The sequence below is a fragment of the Phyllostomus discolor genome, chromosome 4 (assembly GCF_004126475.2).
Source record: "Phyllostomus discolor isolate MPI-MPIP mPhyDis1 chromosome 4, mPhyDis1.pri.v3, whole genome shotgun sequence".
Taxonomy (NCBI): domain Eukaryota; kingdom Metazoa; phylum Chordata; class Mammalia; order Chiroptera; family Phyllostomidae; genus Phyllostomus; species Phyllostomus discolor.
The window spans coordinates 163,370,119-163,389,493 of NC_040906.2; the positions used below are offsets into that span (position 1 = coordinate 163,370,119).

The 19,375-nt window shown below is 35.6% G+C and overlaps 1 protein-coding gene across 8 annotated transcripts in view; it reads right to left on the reverse strand.

The window, feature by feature from the left end:
* HACE1 (HECT domain and ankyrin repeat containing E3 ubiquitin protein ligase 1) overlaps positions 1 to 19,375 on the reverse strand; it is a 92,745-nt gene that overhangs the window by 35,304 nt on the left and 38,066 nt on the right. For 3 of the 8 annotated variants that reach the window (XM_036024522.1, XM_036024521.1, XM_036024524.1), the window contains 6 exons: positions 19,269 to 19,365; positions 18,337 to 18,438; positions 17,534 to 17,640; positions 7,882 to 8,128; positions 1,259 to 1,593; positions 87 to 155 (listed from right to left, as the gene is read on the reverse strand). In XM_036024522.1, the coding sequence (XP_035880415.1) occupies positions 87 to 155; positions 1,259 to 1,593; positions 7,882 to 8,128; positions 17,534 to 17,640; positions 18,337 to 18,438; positions 19,269 to 19,365 (957 nt within the window). The remainder of the gene's footprint in view (positions 1 to 86; positions 156 to 1,258; positions 1,594 to 7,881; positions 8,129 to 17,533; positions 17,641 to 18,336; positions 18,439 to 19,268; positions 19,366 to 19,375) is intronic. The other 5 variants (XM_028508856.2, XM_036024526.1, XM_028508853.2 and 2 more) reach the window with 3 other exon arrangements.

Consider the following 19,375-nt stretch of genomic DNA (forward strand, 5'->3'; position numbering starts at 1 on the left):
TAACAGAAGTAACATTTTTTTCTGTTGAGATGAAAACTATAAGAAAAAAACTATAAGGGCAGTCTATGAATCTAAGAAAGCCTTACCTGTTAACAAAGCATTTTAAGACTTCATCGTGTTTGCATACAAATTCAATGAAACGGGGTGAAGTCATTCTGTGAAGGGTAAAAAAAAATCAGAATTATAGACAAAAGTTGGTGATATAGCAAATTTGAAAACTCTGTATTGAACTGGACTGGCTTCTAGGCAAAAAAATATTGGGGTTTGGATCATTTTTACAAATTTAAGAAATTAAGCATTCCTGGTCAATCTATAAGATGAAAAAATACATAATTTTCATTAACAGATAATACTGATATAAACAAATGACATTTTGAAAAACTTAAAATGTTAAGCATCTCTGGTCTATACATTTCAAATACATAATAAAGTGATCCTTACACAAAATGGCATTCACCATTCTACATGCTAATAACTTACACAATGTTTAGCAAATGTTTTGAACTAATTTTAGATCAGTACAATGACTATCCTAACAAGATCAGAATAGAACCTAAAAAGCAACAAATTACTATTTGTATTTACTGAAATTATAAAAAAGAAGCATTTTTTCATCTATCAGAGAAATAATAAGCATGCAGTGTAAGCCTTCACAGATGGGTTTTTCTCTTTTTTATAATACAAGTGCCTGATTTAAGTTTTGGTTGCCCAGGCTTCCGCTTCAAAGAGGTATACACTTCAAAGATGGCTATCTTTAATAAACACATTGCCAGCCACCCAACTAGATAAGAGCCAGGCCACCTCCCCCCACTGAGGCTCCCTTGTTTTAGAGATCTTGATTGATTTCAATAACTGACCACTTATGCTACTTGTTTTTTCCCTCTTCCCACACTTTAAATTCCCACTCTTATGTTTTAAATTCACCAATAAAGGGTGAGCACCAGAAACCGCCCCCCATTTTCGACCCCCCAAAAAGCAGGATGCCTGGCCCATGCCCACACCGTGTGAGCGCTAGCTGTCTCAGGGGCCATGCTCTCACTCTTGCTCTCTCCCAGCGACCTCGCTGTGTGGCCCCAGGTGTGCCATGTAATTTCCAGACCTTGTAAGTAATAAACCTTTTTTTTTTCAAAGTTTCCTGATGGTTATTGCTGAAGGGCGCCTTGCAATCATAATAAGAACCACAAGGGCTGGTCTAGCCACAAGATTGGTTATTGATAGGCTGAGACCTGCACACAAAACAAAGCAGAAACCTTCTTACCCTGGAGGCATCTGACAAGAACAGCACATGTAAAAAGCTTGAATGACAGCACTTAGCCGGTTAGCTGTCATAGAAATAACATCCTGACAGTCTGCACTGGCTTCCTGTTTCCCTCCTGGAGCATCTGGTTTAGATTCCCTGGTGCCAGTGGATAGATTTTCATAGCTCCCAGGTCCTGGAGGTTGAAATGGAGGAATGGAAGTACCATCTTGATCTTGGCCTTTTTGTTTTAGTAAAATAGAAGTGATATCCGTTGAGTCCTTTTTGTTTTTCATCAGTTCTGTAGCTATTAAAACTAGCCATTCATCTAATGAGTGCCAAAGCAACTCAAGGGGCTAAGAGAAAAAGAAAAGGTTTTTTTAAATATCATTCTGAAACTCCAGCCAAATAAATAATAAAAGAGAAAATTTACTCTACATGCTTCTATTTTCCCAAGTGAATGTGCAGCGGTGACTATAGGTAAGTAACAAAAAGAAATGAATGCCATATAAATGACAATTTATTCATTTATAATGAAAACTTAATTTGTATTTATGCATTCCTTGGAATAAAAAAGAAAAACTAAAACCTAACAAAAAATGTACGAGCAATTTTCTTTTAAACATTTTCAAATATTTCACTTTTAAACCATTTATTATACACACACATATATAAGCCCCTTAACCTTTACTGTATTAATGTGCAAATAATTTTCAATTATAGGTCTTTTTTTCAATTAAAAAAATGAGAATTATTAGGGTTTTCCTAAAGGGCCTAATAAACAGCTTAGTTTACTGTGCTCTTTTCTTTACATCTAATTCCTAAAATTTTGAAAATTTATGACAAGAAAATTTAATTATGATATGACATTTAAATATACATACACATATACACATACATGCACAAATAGGTATACACATGCTCACCAACACACATACAAAATCATCTCTATTAAACGGTAACTATAAAATACTGACTAGCAAATTCTCAATTCCAAGTAGAGATTAACAGCTTAAAAAAAAAAGATGGGGAGTAATTAAACTGTTTATTTCTACACTATATAAAATATCCCTTTTGACAGGAATAAAATGTCTTTGGTAAATTAACAGCAAGTAACATTTTATTTTTTAAATATTATGTAACCTCAAATGCTACAACAGGACTAAGTACTATAGAAGATGAAACATATACATCATCTCTAACAATGAGTATTTTTACGCAAGCAGAAATACAAATACCCAACTATTACTAAATGATCTGCTACTGGAAATCTAATGTACAGCAGCATGACTATAGTTATCAATACTACATCATATAATTGAAAGTTGCTATGACAGTAAAGCTTTAATGTTCTTACCATAACAAAAACAAAATAGTAATTATGTGAGGTGAAGGATGCATTAACTAACCTTATTGTAGTAAACATTTTGCAATAAACATTTTGCAATATATACATGTTGCAAATATATACTTTTATATATAAAAAAGTAATATATACTTTTATCTTAAAGTTATACAATATTTATGTCAATTAAATAAGAACCCACTAGAACATTTTTATTTCCCAAATAAAAGTGAACAACTGGCAAGGGGTAATGATTAAATGGTCCTTCATTCCTACACTATTTTCCTATTATTAACTAATATTTCCTAAATATTCCTATTGAGAATGATTAACTTTCTGCAAATGAGTATAAAAGTTAGCCTTACTTTTTTATTCTTATATGATCACAGAATGCTACAAACTAGATCATGTACTTTGGAAAGACCCACCCTTACATTACTTCAACTAGAAAAAATAACCTTACTTTTAAAGACCGCTTATGAGAAGAGATTATACAACCATATTTGGAACTTTAGAAAGTGTTTATATAACCTATTTTGCCAGAAAATTCATTCCAATTATCTAACAAATCCCTCTGCTACATCTTTAGCCCTTCTTCTGGTGTCCACAACATTCTCTTTCTGAGAATATTTGACTTAATAAGTTTACAAACAATTAAATCACCCCTGAGTCTTCACTTAAAACATTAAACTAAAAAGCAGAAAACAAAACAAAATGAAAACCCCACTACCATCACCAAAAACCTAATGCACTCACTCAACAAATGTTTAATTAGCACATACTAGGTAAGCAGGTAAGTAAAGAGAGAAACTAATTATACCTTTTCTGAGGTTGAAATTAGTGCCCCTCCGCCACAAGATGGTTTTTTCCATGATTAGGCAGAGAGCAGCTAGAATATTCGGGGTTCCTGAGCTGCTTAAAGGAGGGGGCAAAACAACTGGCTACTATGAACACTGAGATGATACCTTCACTGAAAATGTGTTAATTCTAATCATGACTCAAGTTTGAGCTGACAGTTGCATTTCATGAGCAAAACATTAAACCTGCTATAAAAGATGAAAAAGAACTCTTTATATCAGCAAAACTATTCAGCTTTCCATGAGAAAATCAAATTCCAAAATAGAAAGAACAGGTGATAGTGATGTAATCCTGCTTGAAACTAAAGAAAAAAGGAATAACTGGTCTCCAAATGAGAAGGGCTAAAACCTAGAAAATCAACACGCTGGATGGAAATGAGCCTAAGGCATGAACTGATACCTGCTCCTCATGCAGACTAGAGCACTGGGCATGAACCTGTTAACAATCCTGTTTCCCAAAACTGACAATGTGCAAAACTGAAAGGCAAATTTTGAATAATCCAGAAATATCTAAAAATAAACTAGCCCTGACTGGTGTGGCTCAGTGGACTGAGTGCTGGCCTGCGAACCAAAGAGTCACTGGTTCAATTCCCAGTCAGGGCACATGCCTGGGTTGCGGGCCAGGTCCCCAGTAGGGGATGTGCAAGAGACAACCACACATTGATGTTTTTATCCCTCTTTCTCCCTTTCTTCCTCTTTGTCTAAAAAAAAAAGTAAATAAAAGTAAAAATAAACTAGAAAGTTTTCAATACAGGAACACAGCACAAATTTAAAAGAGAATAAGCAAAAAAAGAGAAGTAGTAAGTCATTCCTTCTTAAGCCCTTAGGCATCCCTTAGGCCCTTCTTTTCTCTCTTTCCTACCTTTTTTCCTTCACTCACACAGGCAGTAAAACAAAATCCCAACCTTGAGGTACTTTTGCCTAGGAAGTTGTCCCTTTGAAGATCTGTTCAGAAAATTCATTCCTCAACAACCAAAAAGATACTGTGACAATAACTTAAATTTTTAATTGTGGTAAGCAGCAACAGACAAAAATTATTATAATAAATTTTTTAAATAAAAATAAATCATTGCAAACCATATCTATGATGCTTTCTATATCCACAAATAATAAAACCATTAGATAAGACACAAAGCACTGCACATATCAACTGCTACTGAAAAAAATGAGTCAATGACGATGGAAAACATGAGCTGACTTCTTAGCACTGTGAAAATATTACTTCATCTCATATTATTTAGTGATTTCACCACAGAATTAAATTTTACCTATAGCAACAATGATGACAATCATAGACGATTTTCAAAACATTTCAAGCTATATTTCAAAGCTGTAACATATAATCCCAAGCCTGTTGAAAACTTAAAAGTGTTTCAAGATCTATGTGCCAAAGTGAGGTACAAATTTGACGAGAAGCATTACAAACTTAAGTTCATTAACAGAATCTTGAAATCCTGTTTAACTATTCTCAACTTGATAATGTCAAATGCCACAACCAAAAACGTAAGATCTTATAGTTAAAAGTTTCTCAATCTTCCTTGGCTTCCAAATTTTCCCAATAATACTTCTATAAAACTGTTAATAGTTATAGCTTACTATTCATAAAAACAGCACATCAAGATTCAGGAATCCTAAATTGTCTTTCCCATGCTCACCCTGCTTCGAAACCTGAACTATCTCCATCTCCTTTAGGTTCTCAGAAGTTCCCAAGGCACTAGATAAAAATCTCTTAACAATGAAAAAAGGCTAGGTGTTCAGATTAATTTATTTATTTTTATAAAGATTTTTTTTAATTTTTTAAAGATTTTATTCATTTATTTTTAGAGAAGGAAGGGAGGGAGAAAGAGAGAGAGAGAGAGAAGCATCAATGTGCAGTTGCTGGGGGCCATGGCCTACAACCCAGGCATGTGGCCCTGACTGGGAATCAAACCTGTGATGCTTTGGTTCGCGGCCTGAGCTCAATCCACTGAGCTACGCCAGCCAGGTTTTTTTTAAAGATTTTATTTATTTATTTTTAGACAGAGGGGAAGGGAGAGAGAAAGAGAAGGAGAGAAACATCAATGTGTGGTTGCCTCTTGCACACCCCAGGCATGTGCCCTGACTGGGAATCGAACCGGTGACCTTTTGGTTCACAGGCCAGTGCTCAATCCACCGAAACACACCAGCCAGGGCTGTTCCAATTAATTTAAAGAACTCCTAAGATAAATGAGAAAACTAATAACAGGATGTTAAATAATTTCACCCACTAAAAACACATGGCCTATAAACCTACTCTTATTAATGGAAAACCCATTAGTTCATCTTAACAGAGTGACATGTTGGAGTACCTAGTTAATGAAATGAAAAGTAGAGATCAATTGCTACCTTGAACAAAATGTGGTAAAAATTAAAATGATATTTCCAATCTAACATCACTGTAACTCAGCAATATGTTTAATATTTTCACAACTGGGATCGTCCCACAATGAACAGAAGACCTCATATACACATATGACAATGTAATTTCTATTTTTATCCTGTAAGTGGGAGGGCAGATCATTCTGCCATCCTCTAAAGACTCCACACTTAATTCATAAAATTAGATAGGAAGAGACTAATAAATCCCTTAAGAACAAAACTACTGTTTTCAAAAATTAGCTGAGTTTTTTAATAAAAATGTTTTAAAGTGACAGATCAAAATTTAAGAGAAAATAAGTGCTGAGAGGCAAAAGCAGTTGTCAATAACAAAAAAATAATGCCTTAAAAAATAAATAAAAATACTAACAAATGAAATAAAAGAATATATATATATATATATACAATTGATATGTGACAATCAAAATAGAGTCTGAATCCCATAAAAGAAAACCTAAAAGCAAAACAGTGATATTCTTTTCTACTCAGTCATATCTGTATTGACTGGGTAGGTAGGAAACTAGCATACACATTAAACGGATATAGAGAGGCCACTTAGCACATACTTATTTTCTGACATCATTAGTAAAGAGGTGGCACATTTTAGCAAAATTTTAACCAAAAAAAAAAAAAGAATATCAATAATGGTGACCACATCTATACCTGACTTGATTTTTTTGTTGATCATTATAAATAAGTAGAAAGGATGAGTAGAAAAACCAAATTGGGGTAGATTGAGTAACTAACAGTAGGAGCCACACCAGAACGTGTTAAGAACAACTCTGTGTAATGTGAATGTTTGAACAATGAAACTCATTTAAAACAGCACAGAAAAAACGGATCAATAATTTAGATTAGAAATTTACAAAGACCATCAGTTACCATTCCTAACTAATGTTCAAGGAAGTGGTATGTGAAAAGCCAAAATTTGAAATACAAGAAGATGCATATCTTCCTTCTTCCAGGAGATGGCACAATAGGGGAAGAGAAAAGAAGGGAGGAAAAAAAAAAAAAAGACTGAAAAGTCTTTCCTACATTGATGACAGAAAGAGAAAACTCAAACAGATGCAGGGATTCTTATACATAGCTTCCAAAAGTGTATCATACCTATTCTAAGCATAAAAAATCTACTAGTGTTGAAATGCTTGCAAACCATTTATTTATTAAGTGTCTGCCAAAAATTTTCCATGTAAGAATCATTTAACATAGCTCATTAATTTAACTTTAATTTTTTACAGACAGTAAAGCTGTCAATCATAACTAGTTTAGGAGGAAGTGGCACATAAAAGCAATTATATCACTTTTTGGATAGATAACCTGTATTAATACTCAAAAGACTATTTAAAGAAATGTCTTTATGAACCCAAAAGCAAATTTTATACTATAAAAATTTCTTTAATTACCTTTAAAAAATAACATGGAAAAAATTATTAAATTACACATTTGTCCCAAATCTGAGTTATATGAAAATATAATGCTATAAAAAAGCATTAGTAATAGCAATTACAGCCACGTCCATTTTGTTTACTTTATAAAATTATAATTTAGCATGAGTAGCAACCCTGCCTTGGGTTTCATATGGAATTATTATTCCAAGGATTCCATCCACAAATATGCTTGTATATGAGAAGCAAAATACATATCTCAATGATTTTTCCTTGAAGTGATACCAGGAGTTAACTGTTGGCAAACCCATTATCTGAAAGTAACCTTATTTTAAAAATATATACATGGATACACACAAAACATATACATGATAATAAATCTAAATAAAACTGAGTATTTTCTTTCCTTCTAAATATTTTTTAAAAAGCATGACAGCTGCATATTGCCACCTTAAAAACCTATAAGCCAATAAAAAGTAAATTTAATTAGATTTAAACATTAAATATCTTACCATCAGAATAAAACACTAATGGAATTAAAATTTTACTTGAAAGAGAAATATAAAAGCTCACCAATTAGGACTTGCTGTTGATTAAACAGAGATGAAAGGAGGAAGGTGTGTGCCTAACTTAGAAAGTGATATGGGTATGAACCGAACTTACGTCCTGTGTATGAGGTTTCTGATTAATGAATGCATGCTTTGTCAAATTCATCTCTTTTACGTCTATCTTCATAACAACGTCATATACTTTTCTGACCTTGAACACCTGGCTTCTTGGAGTTTTATTCCCGTTGTAGCCCATGTCGATTCCATTACTGGGAGAGGATGGACCAATTCGAAAGACGTGACAAAATATCCTCACAATCCTTAAAAGGCTTTTCATTTGAGCATCATAATTACTAGACAGGCTGAAAATAAAAATATGAACAGATTAGATGTAATAAAGCAAATTATATCTTAAAATACTTTATTTTAAAACATTTCATCAACTGTCCACCTGTTTTATAATATAACAAGTAAAACTCCTTTCCCATTGTGATAGAGAACACTACATTTTAATAGGAAGTTATCAAACATATAAGGTCTGTCCAGAAAAAGTCCAGCCATTATTAATATAATGAGAACAGTTCACTCCACATCAATGTAACCTGGCAGCCAAGGCAAGTGGACTGTAATGCACATGTGTGAACAATGACTACTTTACTATACTAGTCAGTGGGGGCAGTAGGTGCCACTGAGTGAGCATGTGTACTATGTGGCCATCGCATTCAAAATGAATGAGCAGTAAAGTAACAAATCTTCATCAAATTTTGCAGAATTAAGCTTGAACATTTCTCCACGGAAACTATTCAGATAACTCAGAAGGCTGCAGCTATGGGCAACTGGTGATTGGCAGCTTCATCACTACAACATGCCCGTTTATGCCTGTGCAGTTTTTTTGGTGAAACATCAAATCACCCAGGTGACTCAGCCCCACTACAGCCTTTTCCCAAAACTAAAATCACCTTTCAAAGGGAAGAGATTTCAGATCAGTGATGAGATTCAGGAAAATACAACAGGGCAGCTGATGGCAATTCGGAGACTGTGTGAAGTGCCAAAGTACCTACTTTGAAGGGGACTTAGGTGCCATTGTTCTCTATATACAATGTTTCTGGTATCTTCAATAAATGTCTCTATTATTCATAATATGTGGCTGGATAACTTCTGGAAAGACCTTGTATATTACTTGGATTACATATAAATAAATTACAAATTTTAAGACACCAGAATGTAACCAATGACCAAAGCATAAAATATGAAGAAAATCACCATTGTAGAAAGTAGGTTTCTTGAGATGCCAGCTACAAGGCAGTCTTCAACCTTCACTTCCAAAAGTTTATTCGTATATTAAACTGATTCTTTAGAACTCAGAACATTTCACAGAGAAACAATGGTAGAAATGATGGCCTTATGTTCTTAGGCCAACCCATAGTTCAATTGTACAGGCTGATCTGTCCACTATTCAATCCATAACTTCAAGTCCTCTCCCCACCCCAGAATAATAACCAATTTTTCACATATAGAACATTCACAAATTGAATAGCCTTAAAGTTACTACCTCTATTAGGGTGATTCTCTATATAATGGGTTGTCTTATGAGTCTACATAAATATAAGAAACATATCACACTATTAAAAAAAAGATTCAAATCCAATCAACACTAATCCATATTGACTATAATATAAACTTTCTTTGACAAATCACAAAGCCCTTCAGAATCCCACAGCGCCTGGGGATTGGCCATCATCATAAATATCAATCATTACTCTTCCACAGAGAAACTGTAGAGGACAGGCTAATTTGTATTGGATCTAATGTTAGATATTTTTAAACATTTTATTGGTGTTGTTGTTTAGGGAGTGGTTTTATTTCAAAATCTCTAACATCAGTTATCTTCTGTTACAAAGGCTGCACAAAATCAGAGTGAAGAGTAGCATACACTTTTGGGCAGAGTGGTATGATTTTTTTTTTATTTTATTTTAGTCATTGTTCAAGTACAATTTTCTGCCTTTTATTCCCATTCCAGCCCACCCACCCATCCCTCCCCACCTGCCTCCCATTTCCATCCCCCGCCCCAGTTTTTGTCCATGTGTCCTTTAAATTTGTTCCTGTAAATCCTTCCCATTCTCCCCTGAAATTCCCTCTTCTCTCCCCTCTGGTCACTGTCAGACTGTCCTCTATTTCAGTGTCTTTGACTATATTTTGCTTGTTTCTTTGTTTTGTTGTTTAGGATCCTGTTAAAGGTAAGATCATATGGTATTTGTCTTTCACTGCCTGGCTTATTTTGCTTAGCATAGTGTTTTCCAGCTCCATCCATGCTTTTGCAAAAGGTAGGAACTCCTTCTTTCTTTCGGCTGCATAGAATTCCATTGTGTAAATGTACCATAGTTTTTTGATCCATTCATTTACTGATGGGCACCTAGGTTGCTTCCAGCACTTAGCTATTATAAATTGTGCTGCTATGAACATTGGAGTGCAAAGGTTCTTTTGGATTGGTGTTTCAGGGTTCTTAGGATATAGTCCCAGCAGTGAAATTGCTGGGTCAAAAGGCAGATCCATTTTTAGTTTTCTGAGGAAGTTCCATACTTTTTTCCATAGTGGTTGTACTAGTCTGCAGTCCCACCAACAGTGCACCAGGGTCCCCTTTTCTCCACAACCTCTCCAACACTTGTTGTTTGTTGCTATGTTTATGATGGCCATTTTGACCAGTGTAAAGTGGTATCTCATTGTGGTTTTAATTTGCATGTCTCTGATAGCTAGCGATATTGAACACCTTTTCCTATGTCTCTGGAATGGTATGATTATCTTTGTACAAATTTAGTTATCAAAGCGTATCTTCTCTTCCCCTTAGTGTACTTTATCCAGGTCATTAAAATTTTCCTCTATGATTCCGGCAAGATGGAGGAATAGGTGGACGCACCGTACCTCCTCGCACAACCAAGAACAGAACCACAATAATTTACAACAATGATTTGCAGTCATAATATCAGAACTGTCAGAGGATTTATCTAAATGGAAGTCGGATAGCCAAGAAGTTGAAGTAGACCCGTACATCCAGACTGGTAGGGGACTACAAGCAGAGCCGAGCGAGCGGGCGCAGGGCTGGCGCGGGTCACAGGCTCGCGTAGGTCGGGGGAAATTTGGCGCAAAATCGGCGCGACAGCAATCTGGGACTCAAGAGCACAGCGGTGTAGCGGTGATCCCTGAGTACGCAAGCTGCGGCTGGGGGAATCAGTGGGGCAGCGATTGGGGACCAGGGCAGAGCTCACGGCCCAGAAGCCCAGGGAAGTGTCTGACTCCAGGAGAACAGAAGGGTCGCCATTGATCCCTCCTGTCCCCGCTCCCGCCCCTGCCCCCACATATATCGTCACGAGCTAGCGACTGGGGCGCTCAGCCCCGGTGAACACCTAAGGCTCCGCCCCCCACCGTAACAGGAGCGACCAGACCGGAGAAAAAATAAATAAATAAGTAAAATAATAGGAGAGACAGAGAAAGACATAAGACATGTTTCCAGCAGAACAGATCAGTTCCCCAGGACTCATCCTTTTGAGTGACCAAGAAATAGCCAATCTATCAGATGCACAGTTCAAAACACTGGTGATCAGGAAGCTCACGGAACTGGTGGATTTTGGATCCAAATTACATGAAAAAATGCAGATTACCATAAAAGGGATGCAGGAAGACATACGGAGGAGAGCCAATTGTGAAAGGAAGGAATCTGAGTCTCAAAACAACACAGTGGACCAGAAGGAAGATAGAATCAACCGAGCAGGAGAGCATGATGAAATAAGAATTCAAAAAATCGAAGAAAAGCTTAAGACCATCGAGGACACCTTTAAACGTTCCAACATCCGAATTATAGGGGTACCAGAAGGGGAGGACCAACAAGTGGAAAAGTTATTTGAACAAATAATAAAGGAGAACTTCCCCAAACTGGCAAAGGGAACAGTCTTCCAAGAAATCCAAGGAGCGCAGAGAGCCCCAAAGAAGTTGGACCCAAGAAGAAACACACCAAGGCACATCATCATTACATTAGCCAAGGTAAAAACGAAGAAGAGAATCCTAGAAGCAGCAAGAGATAAGGGGACAGTAACCTACAAAGGAGTTCCCATCAGACTGTCAGCTGATTTCTCCAAAGAGACCTTACAGGCAAGGGGCTGGAAAGAAATATTCCAAGTCATGAAAGACAAGGCCCTACATCCCAGATTGCTCTATCCAGCAAAGCTCTCATTTAGAATGGAAGGGCAGATAAAGTGCTTCTCAGATAAGGTCAAGTTAAAGGAGTTCATCATCACCAAGCCCTTACTTTATGAAATGCTAAAGGGACTTATTTAAGAAAAGAAGATAAAGAAAAGACATGTATAGTAAAAGGACAGCAAACTCACAAATATTAACAACCACACCTAAAGCAAAACCAAAAGAAACTAAGTAAACAATTAGAACAGGAACAGAACCACAGAAATGGAAGACACATGGAGGGTTAGCAGCAGGGGGGTGGGAGGAGGAGAGAGGGGGAAAAGGTATAGAGAATAAGTAGCATAGAATGTAGGTTGAAAAGATAGGGGGAGGGCAAGAATAGTACGGGAAATGTAGAAGCTAAAGAACTCATAAGTATGACACATGGACATGAACTAAAGGGGGAAATGTGGGTGGGAGGGGAGAGAAGGGGGGAAATGGGACAACTGTAATAGCATAATCAATAAAATATATTAAAAAAAAAAGAAATAGCAAATACCTACTTCAAAGTATTTCCGTTTGGTGAGTGACAAATTGGAAGTTATTTCCTAGCCCTGGCTGGTGTAGCTCAGTGGATTGAGTGCGGGATGCAAACCAAAGTGTCGCAGGTTCAATTCTCAGTCAGGGTACACGCCTGTGTTGCAGGCCACGGCCCCCAGCAACCGCACACTGATGTTTCTGTCTCTCTTTCTCTCTCTCTCTCTCTCCTTTCCCTCTCTAAAAATAAATAAATAAAATCTTAAAAAAAAACCACATGGTAAATAATGTCCCTGCAACTTTGCCATTTTAGTCTTTTATTAAAAAAAATAAAAAAAGAAGTTATTTCCTATCCCTCTAAATTGACATGGCAGTCAAAATTTCCTGTCATTTTCATGTCAATATTCATGTTCTTTTTAACTCTAAGAATTGTTAAATTGTAAAAAATTGCCAATAAAAATGAGCTGTCAGTTTTAAGTGTTAGTGAAATATAACAGCTACTGACTGGGACATCTACAGCACATTAGGAAAATTTTTTGTTTTAGTAACTTTAAATAAAGTGTGTACAGAATCATTAGTTTTGGTTGAACTAATTTTTACATATTTGACTTTACTAAATATTTTTTAATTTTATATCATAAAACTGTTCAGACAAAATAGAAAGGTTGTCTGGTTGACACTATTTCCTTTTCTTATTGTGTTGCAGATCTTCAAAAAATTAAGTACGACTCAAATTCTTCTCCACAAGAAAGGTGTGATTTGATTTTCCCCTACAAAGTTACAACATACATAAATATTTTTTTAAGTACCTGATCTGGAGTTACCTTACAGTAAGAAATATTTTCTTACAATAGAATTTTAAAATCATCAGCTATTAATAGAGCCTAGTAATTTTATATTACTTTACCCAGTTTAAGCTTCTTTAAGCCAATGGGTTGGTTTAAAAAAAAAAAAAAAAACCAATGCCATTTTTCACTTTCCAACCAGTGAAATATCTCTTTTGTATTATGCAAAAAGATTATAAAAATTCAAATCTCACCATATCCTTCCCAGTTGATCATAAAATAATTTCTTTCCAAGCTACCAGGTCTGAATACAAAAGTTCAAAAATCAGTTTCCTAGTGCAAAACCCTGTCAATGTACCTCCCGTTTGGTTTTTACATGAGAGTGCACCTCCATTCAGTCAGTGTCTTACTTAGAGTGTCTTACAACTTCTCCGTTCATTTGCATATTGTCAACTATCTTTACCTCCAATTTTAAATCTATAGAAAGCAAGAAAACTCAATGAAAATGTGCAAAAATGCCCTCAGTAAATATTTATTTTTATCAAATATTCCTAGAATCAGTTACACAAAAGGCTATTCATTTTTTCCAACAGTGTGCTAAATACCATCTCAATTGTCACTAAATTAATATATATAAATCAGTTTTTTTCTTAATTAAAATTTCTATTAAAGCAAATGGCCAAAACTTTATCACATTGTGGTTTGAGAAACATAAAATGATTCACAAATAAATGAACAAAAGAAAGACAATCTGCAAAAATACCATTAAACAATACTGAATGACAACTGTAATTTCAAAATTTTTAAAATAAGTTTAAATACCATTAAACATAATTTGGAAGGCTGAAATAATTTGTATTTGAGAACCTCTTAAGAATCTATCTTGGCAGCTGTCAGATAACAGAAAATATATCTAATGGTCTCTGCTCCTAGTTCCTGGCACAGAGCTCCTAAAACCCTTATAATTTTCTGAAGTGATTAGAGTACTAGGAGCATCTTTTGTTCTAATATTTGATCTTTGGTGTCAATTTGTAACACAGAGTCCTAAATCCCTTGGAATTTCTTGGGTGATAGCAGTGTCTCTTGTTCTTCTGAGGTAATTCTGGGTAGGCTCCGAGATGGAGGCTGGTTACCAAAAAGACCAAGCTATAATTAGAAGGTTAGAACTTTCAGACACATCCCCCATTCTCTAGCAAGAAGAGAGGGGCTGGAAATGGTGTTAATGATCAACATGCCTACATGATAAAGCCTCCATAAAAAGCCCAAAAATATGGGACTCAGGGAGCTTCTGGGGTGGCGAACATATCCACGAACTAGGATGGTGATGTATCCCAACTCTGTGGGGAAAATGCTCTCCAGAACCATCCCAGACCTTGCCCAAAGTATCTCTATCTGGCTGTTCTTCAGTATCCTTTATCATACCCTTTAATAAATTGGTAACTATGTTCCCCTGAATTTTGTGAGCTATTCCAGGAAATAATCAAATCTGAGGGGGAAGAGGTTATCAGAACCTCCACTCTATAGTCAAGTTGGACAGAAGTTATGGGTAATCTGGATACCTACTACTTTGGGATTGACATCTGAAGGGGGGACAGTCTCGTGGAACTAAGCCCTTAATCTGTGGGTTCTGATGCTATCTTCATGTAGAGAGTGTCTGAATTAATTTAAATTGTAAGACACCCAGATGGTGTTGGAAATTGCTCAATATAGGGAATAAAAGTCCACGTATCTGGTGTCAGAGTGTTGTTTGAGTGTGGTAGTGACATGAGAGTAAAGGAGAAACACAGAAAACTGGGTTTTTTCAAAACAGTAACAATATAATAAATTCTAACAATACTAAAAACCAATACTCACTACTAATCCCAACAAAGTGGTTTATACAGGCCAAAGAAGGCCATAATAACAGATTCTGGAACAGTAGCACAGTAGTGGCAAGACAGTACAGTTTAGCAAAATAACTTTAAGACCTGTACTGGCTATAGATTCCTTTTTCCTAATCTGTTTCTCCTGTTCCATTCATCTCCTATGCTGCTTTTTTTTTCTTCTGTTAAAATGTATTTTTAATTATATTTTATTCATTATGCTATTACAGTCATCCCAACTTTTCTCCTTTGCCCCCCTCCACCCAGCACTCCCCAGATAATTCCCCACCATTGTTCATGATCATGTGACAAGCATGTAAGCTCTCTGGCTACTCCCTTTCATATACTGTACTTTACATCCCCATGGCTATTCTGTAACTACCTATTAGTACTTCTTAATCCCCTCACACCTTTACCTATTCCCCCATACCACCTCTCCCATCTGGCAAACATCAAAACACTCTCTGTTATCTCTGATTCTGTCTCTGTTCTTCTTGTTTGCTTAGTTTGGTTTTTAAGTTCAACTATTGATAGATATGTATTTTTTGCCATTTTATCGTTCATAGTTTTGATCTCTTTTTCTTAAAGAAGTTCATTTAACATTTCATATAACAATGGTTTGGTGATGGTGAATTCCTTTAGTTTTTTCTTGTCTGGGAAGCTCTTTATCTGCCCTTTGATTCTGAATGATACCTTTGCTGGTTAGAGCAAGCTTGGCTGTAGGTCCCTACTCTTCATGACTTTGAGTATTTCTTGCCAATCCCTTCTAGCCTGAAAAGTTTCTTTGGAGAAATTGGCTGACAGTTTTATGGGAACTCCCCTGTAGGTAACTAACTGCTTACCTCTTGATGCTTTTAAGATTCTCTTTTTTATCCCTGGCTGGTGTGGCTCAGTGGATTGACTGCCGGCCTGGGAAACAAAAGGTCACCAGTTTGATTCCCAGTCAGGGCACATGCCTGGGTTGCAGGCCAGGTTCCCAGTAGGGGGCACACAAGAGGCAACCACACATTGATGTGTCTCTCCCTCTCTTTCTCCTTCCCTTCCTCTCTCTCTAAAAATAAATAAATAAAATCTTTTTAAAAAATAAGTTTTAGGCAGACGGTGAAGGGCAACTTGGAAAAGTTATTATACTTGATGAGGCACACAATAAATGGTAATGTCTGGCTTTACACCTGTGTGTGGTATAAATGCTTTCATTTAGTATGTCTAAATCTCAGAAAGTCCTCATTAAATAAATGGATTAGTGGAAATAACTAAATACAAAGTGTGCATTATTTTGAGGTGGAATTCAACGACTCTTACAGAGTCTAAAATAGTCTCAGTCTATATGTGGATTAATAGAAATAACTAAATAAAAGGAAAGCATTATGTCAAGGTGGAATTCAATGACTCTTAGAGTCGAAAGTAGTTTTCAGTAGTAGTTTTAAAACTATTGACAAAATATTTAAATGGCTAAAAGAATGAAAGAAGGTGACATTGACACCATGAAGTATAAAGGACTTGGCAAAGACTCTTCTAAGTAAATGATACAGAATGTAATTCTGGTCTGAAGTATATGAAAAGTCTGAAGGTAGACAGGAAAAAAAAAAGGGCTAACATAATAGATTTGACAGTGTGGCTGTTTTATACAACAGAAACAGAAAGTTAGAAGGAAGAAGTCCAGTCGCAACTCACAGAAGTAAGAGAAGACCATGATCTATTAATACTGTCAATGTATTAAGAACAGAAATAAAAAGACTATTACAAGATACAAAAAATCCAAATTAAAAGTGGGCCAAATCTGAAGCTACAAAGTAACACATTAATCATTTCTAAATGGCTGTTTATTCCTAATTGAAGTGACTAACCACATACAAAGAAACGTAGTTGCAAAGAGATGTAATATATTAATGCAAATATTATAAAGGCATTAACTGCATGGACTTAGAGATGAGCTATTAAAACCATGTAATTTTTTGAAACAATAAAAAATTGAAAAGAGGGAGAGCTCAAGGAGAAATTTTTATTATGAATCATTAGGGTTTACTGATAGATAGAACTAATAAGCAGCTTATACCCAGTTCTGTACATTAGTGACCAAGATTCCTAAACTAATATCTTGATTCCTCTTTAGGCATATTTTACTTACATGATTGTTCAAAATAATCATTTTATAAACTTCTAGACACATATGCCCAAACTAATCTCTAGTTTTAGCCTCTTTAGGGAAACTAAAGTCTCCTCACCTGAGGAATAAATGTGATTGTACTGATCCTTTAAAACAAAAATACGATGACGTGTTGGCAAATTTTTAGAATCTCTTACCACTGGCAAAAGGTATACAACAAAATAAACTCTTCCCAGAAAAGCCTAAAAGAGACAAAGCTGAGAGAGACTGCTACCTGTTGATCTGTTTATATTTTAAAACACTTACCTAAGCAGTTTATGACCATTTGTTGTGGCAACTTCAGCAAGGCTTGTTAAAATCTTCAAGTACTGGCTTTCACTTTGCTGAGACAAATGTTCTAGAACTTGCCGTAACTAAATATTTTACAAATTAAAAATGTGATTATATAATAATCCATTAAACTTTATCAAAAAATTAAGTACCAATAAGTATCCCAAAGCCAATTAGCTGAAATCAAACCCTTTACAGTCATTTTGCCTTGCATAAATTCAAAACCTAATACAGAGAACAAATGATATATAATCTTTGTTCAAAGTCACCAAGGAAACAAAAAAATATATAAATAAAACAGATATCACCAAGATTTATATAAATTTAATTCTAAAATTTAAGGAAAATTTAAATGCTATTATTCTAAATACAGAATGCAGTAAACTAGTAAGTATCGATCATAACATGGTATCTGTTAAGAAAGACCAGACACCCAGAAAAAAGAAGACTGATAGGGCCAAGTATTAGCACAAAGTTTATTAATTATTATATAATTCGTAACTTATCCTATAATGCAAATAAGCAAATTTAGCATTATATTATTATAAATAGTAAGTCATAATAAATTTATTGTATTATAAATGTGTACTGTTATAGTATATTTATAAATATTATACTATTATTATAGTATTATAAATGTTGCAATACTTACAATAAAATTAATTATAAATATCACAATATGTATAATAATAAAATGAAGAACACATTTGTAAGCTGACATATCTGCTAAGCATGCATGAAGCTTGTTCTTTTACAAGCTGCTAGCACAATTACATTACCATGTTTTCTCGGAGATCTTCATTTTGTGTCATTTGAATAATCGTCTGGAAAAGCCTAGGGTGATACTGAATTAATATTTCACAGGTTTCTCCATATCCACCCTAATAAAAAATATTTAAAATTATCTAGGTTTAAAAACGAAGTTCCTAAAGGAAAACTTGTAGGTCCCACAGGTGAGGAGTGTAGTCCCAGAATAGTGCCCCCACTTTGGAAGGCAATCACCAGTCCAGGCCACCCATACTTCTGACTAACCAGATGAAAGTCAGGAGTTCCCACAACCTCTCCTTAAGTTTGATAATTTGCTAGAGGAGCTCACAGAACTCAGGGAATCCCTTTACTACTACCTGTTCATTATAAAGGATGCAACTCTGGAACAGCCAATGGAGGGGATTCTTAGGCAGCATATGTAGGAAGGAGCACAGAGCTTTGTGCCCTCTCTGAGCATGCCACCCTCCAAGCACTTTGACATACCCACCAACCCAGAACTGAGAAACTCACTTTTTTGGACTTTTAGGGAAGCTCCTTGATATAAGCATGATTGGTTAAATTATTGGTCATCAGTGACTGAACTCAAGCTGGAGCCTCTTCCCCCAGGAGTAGGGGAAGAGGGTGCCCTCTTAACCACATGGTTGGCTCCTCTGGCAAGCAGCCCACATCTTGAAGCTATCTGGGGGCTTTCTGCCACTAGTCATCTCATTAATATACAAACGGATAGTCTTACACTCTAGAGAGTCCAAGGGTCTTAGAAGTTCTTGTGTCATAAACTGGGATAAAAACCAATACATATTTCTTAGATCACAGTTCTTTTGAAGAACATATTCCTCACAGAATAAAAATCTTTGAACCCACCCTCTCACTTGAAAAGAAAAGTGATTTTACCAGTCTGTTTCTATGATAAAGTAAGGGCCTAAGAAAATATGTAACAACATACCTGTACACATAAATCCAGAGGGGTTATTCCATTTTTATCTGGCAGATATTTGGCTCCTCGTAATAGAAGAATCTGTGCTGTGTCTCTCTGACCATGACTATACAGAA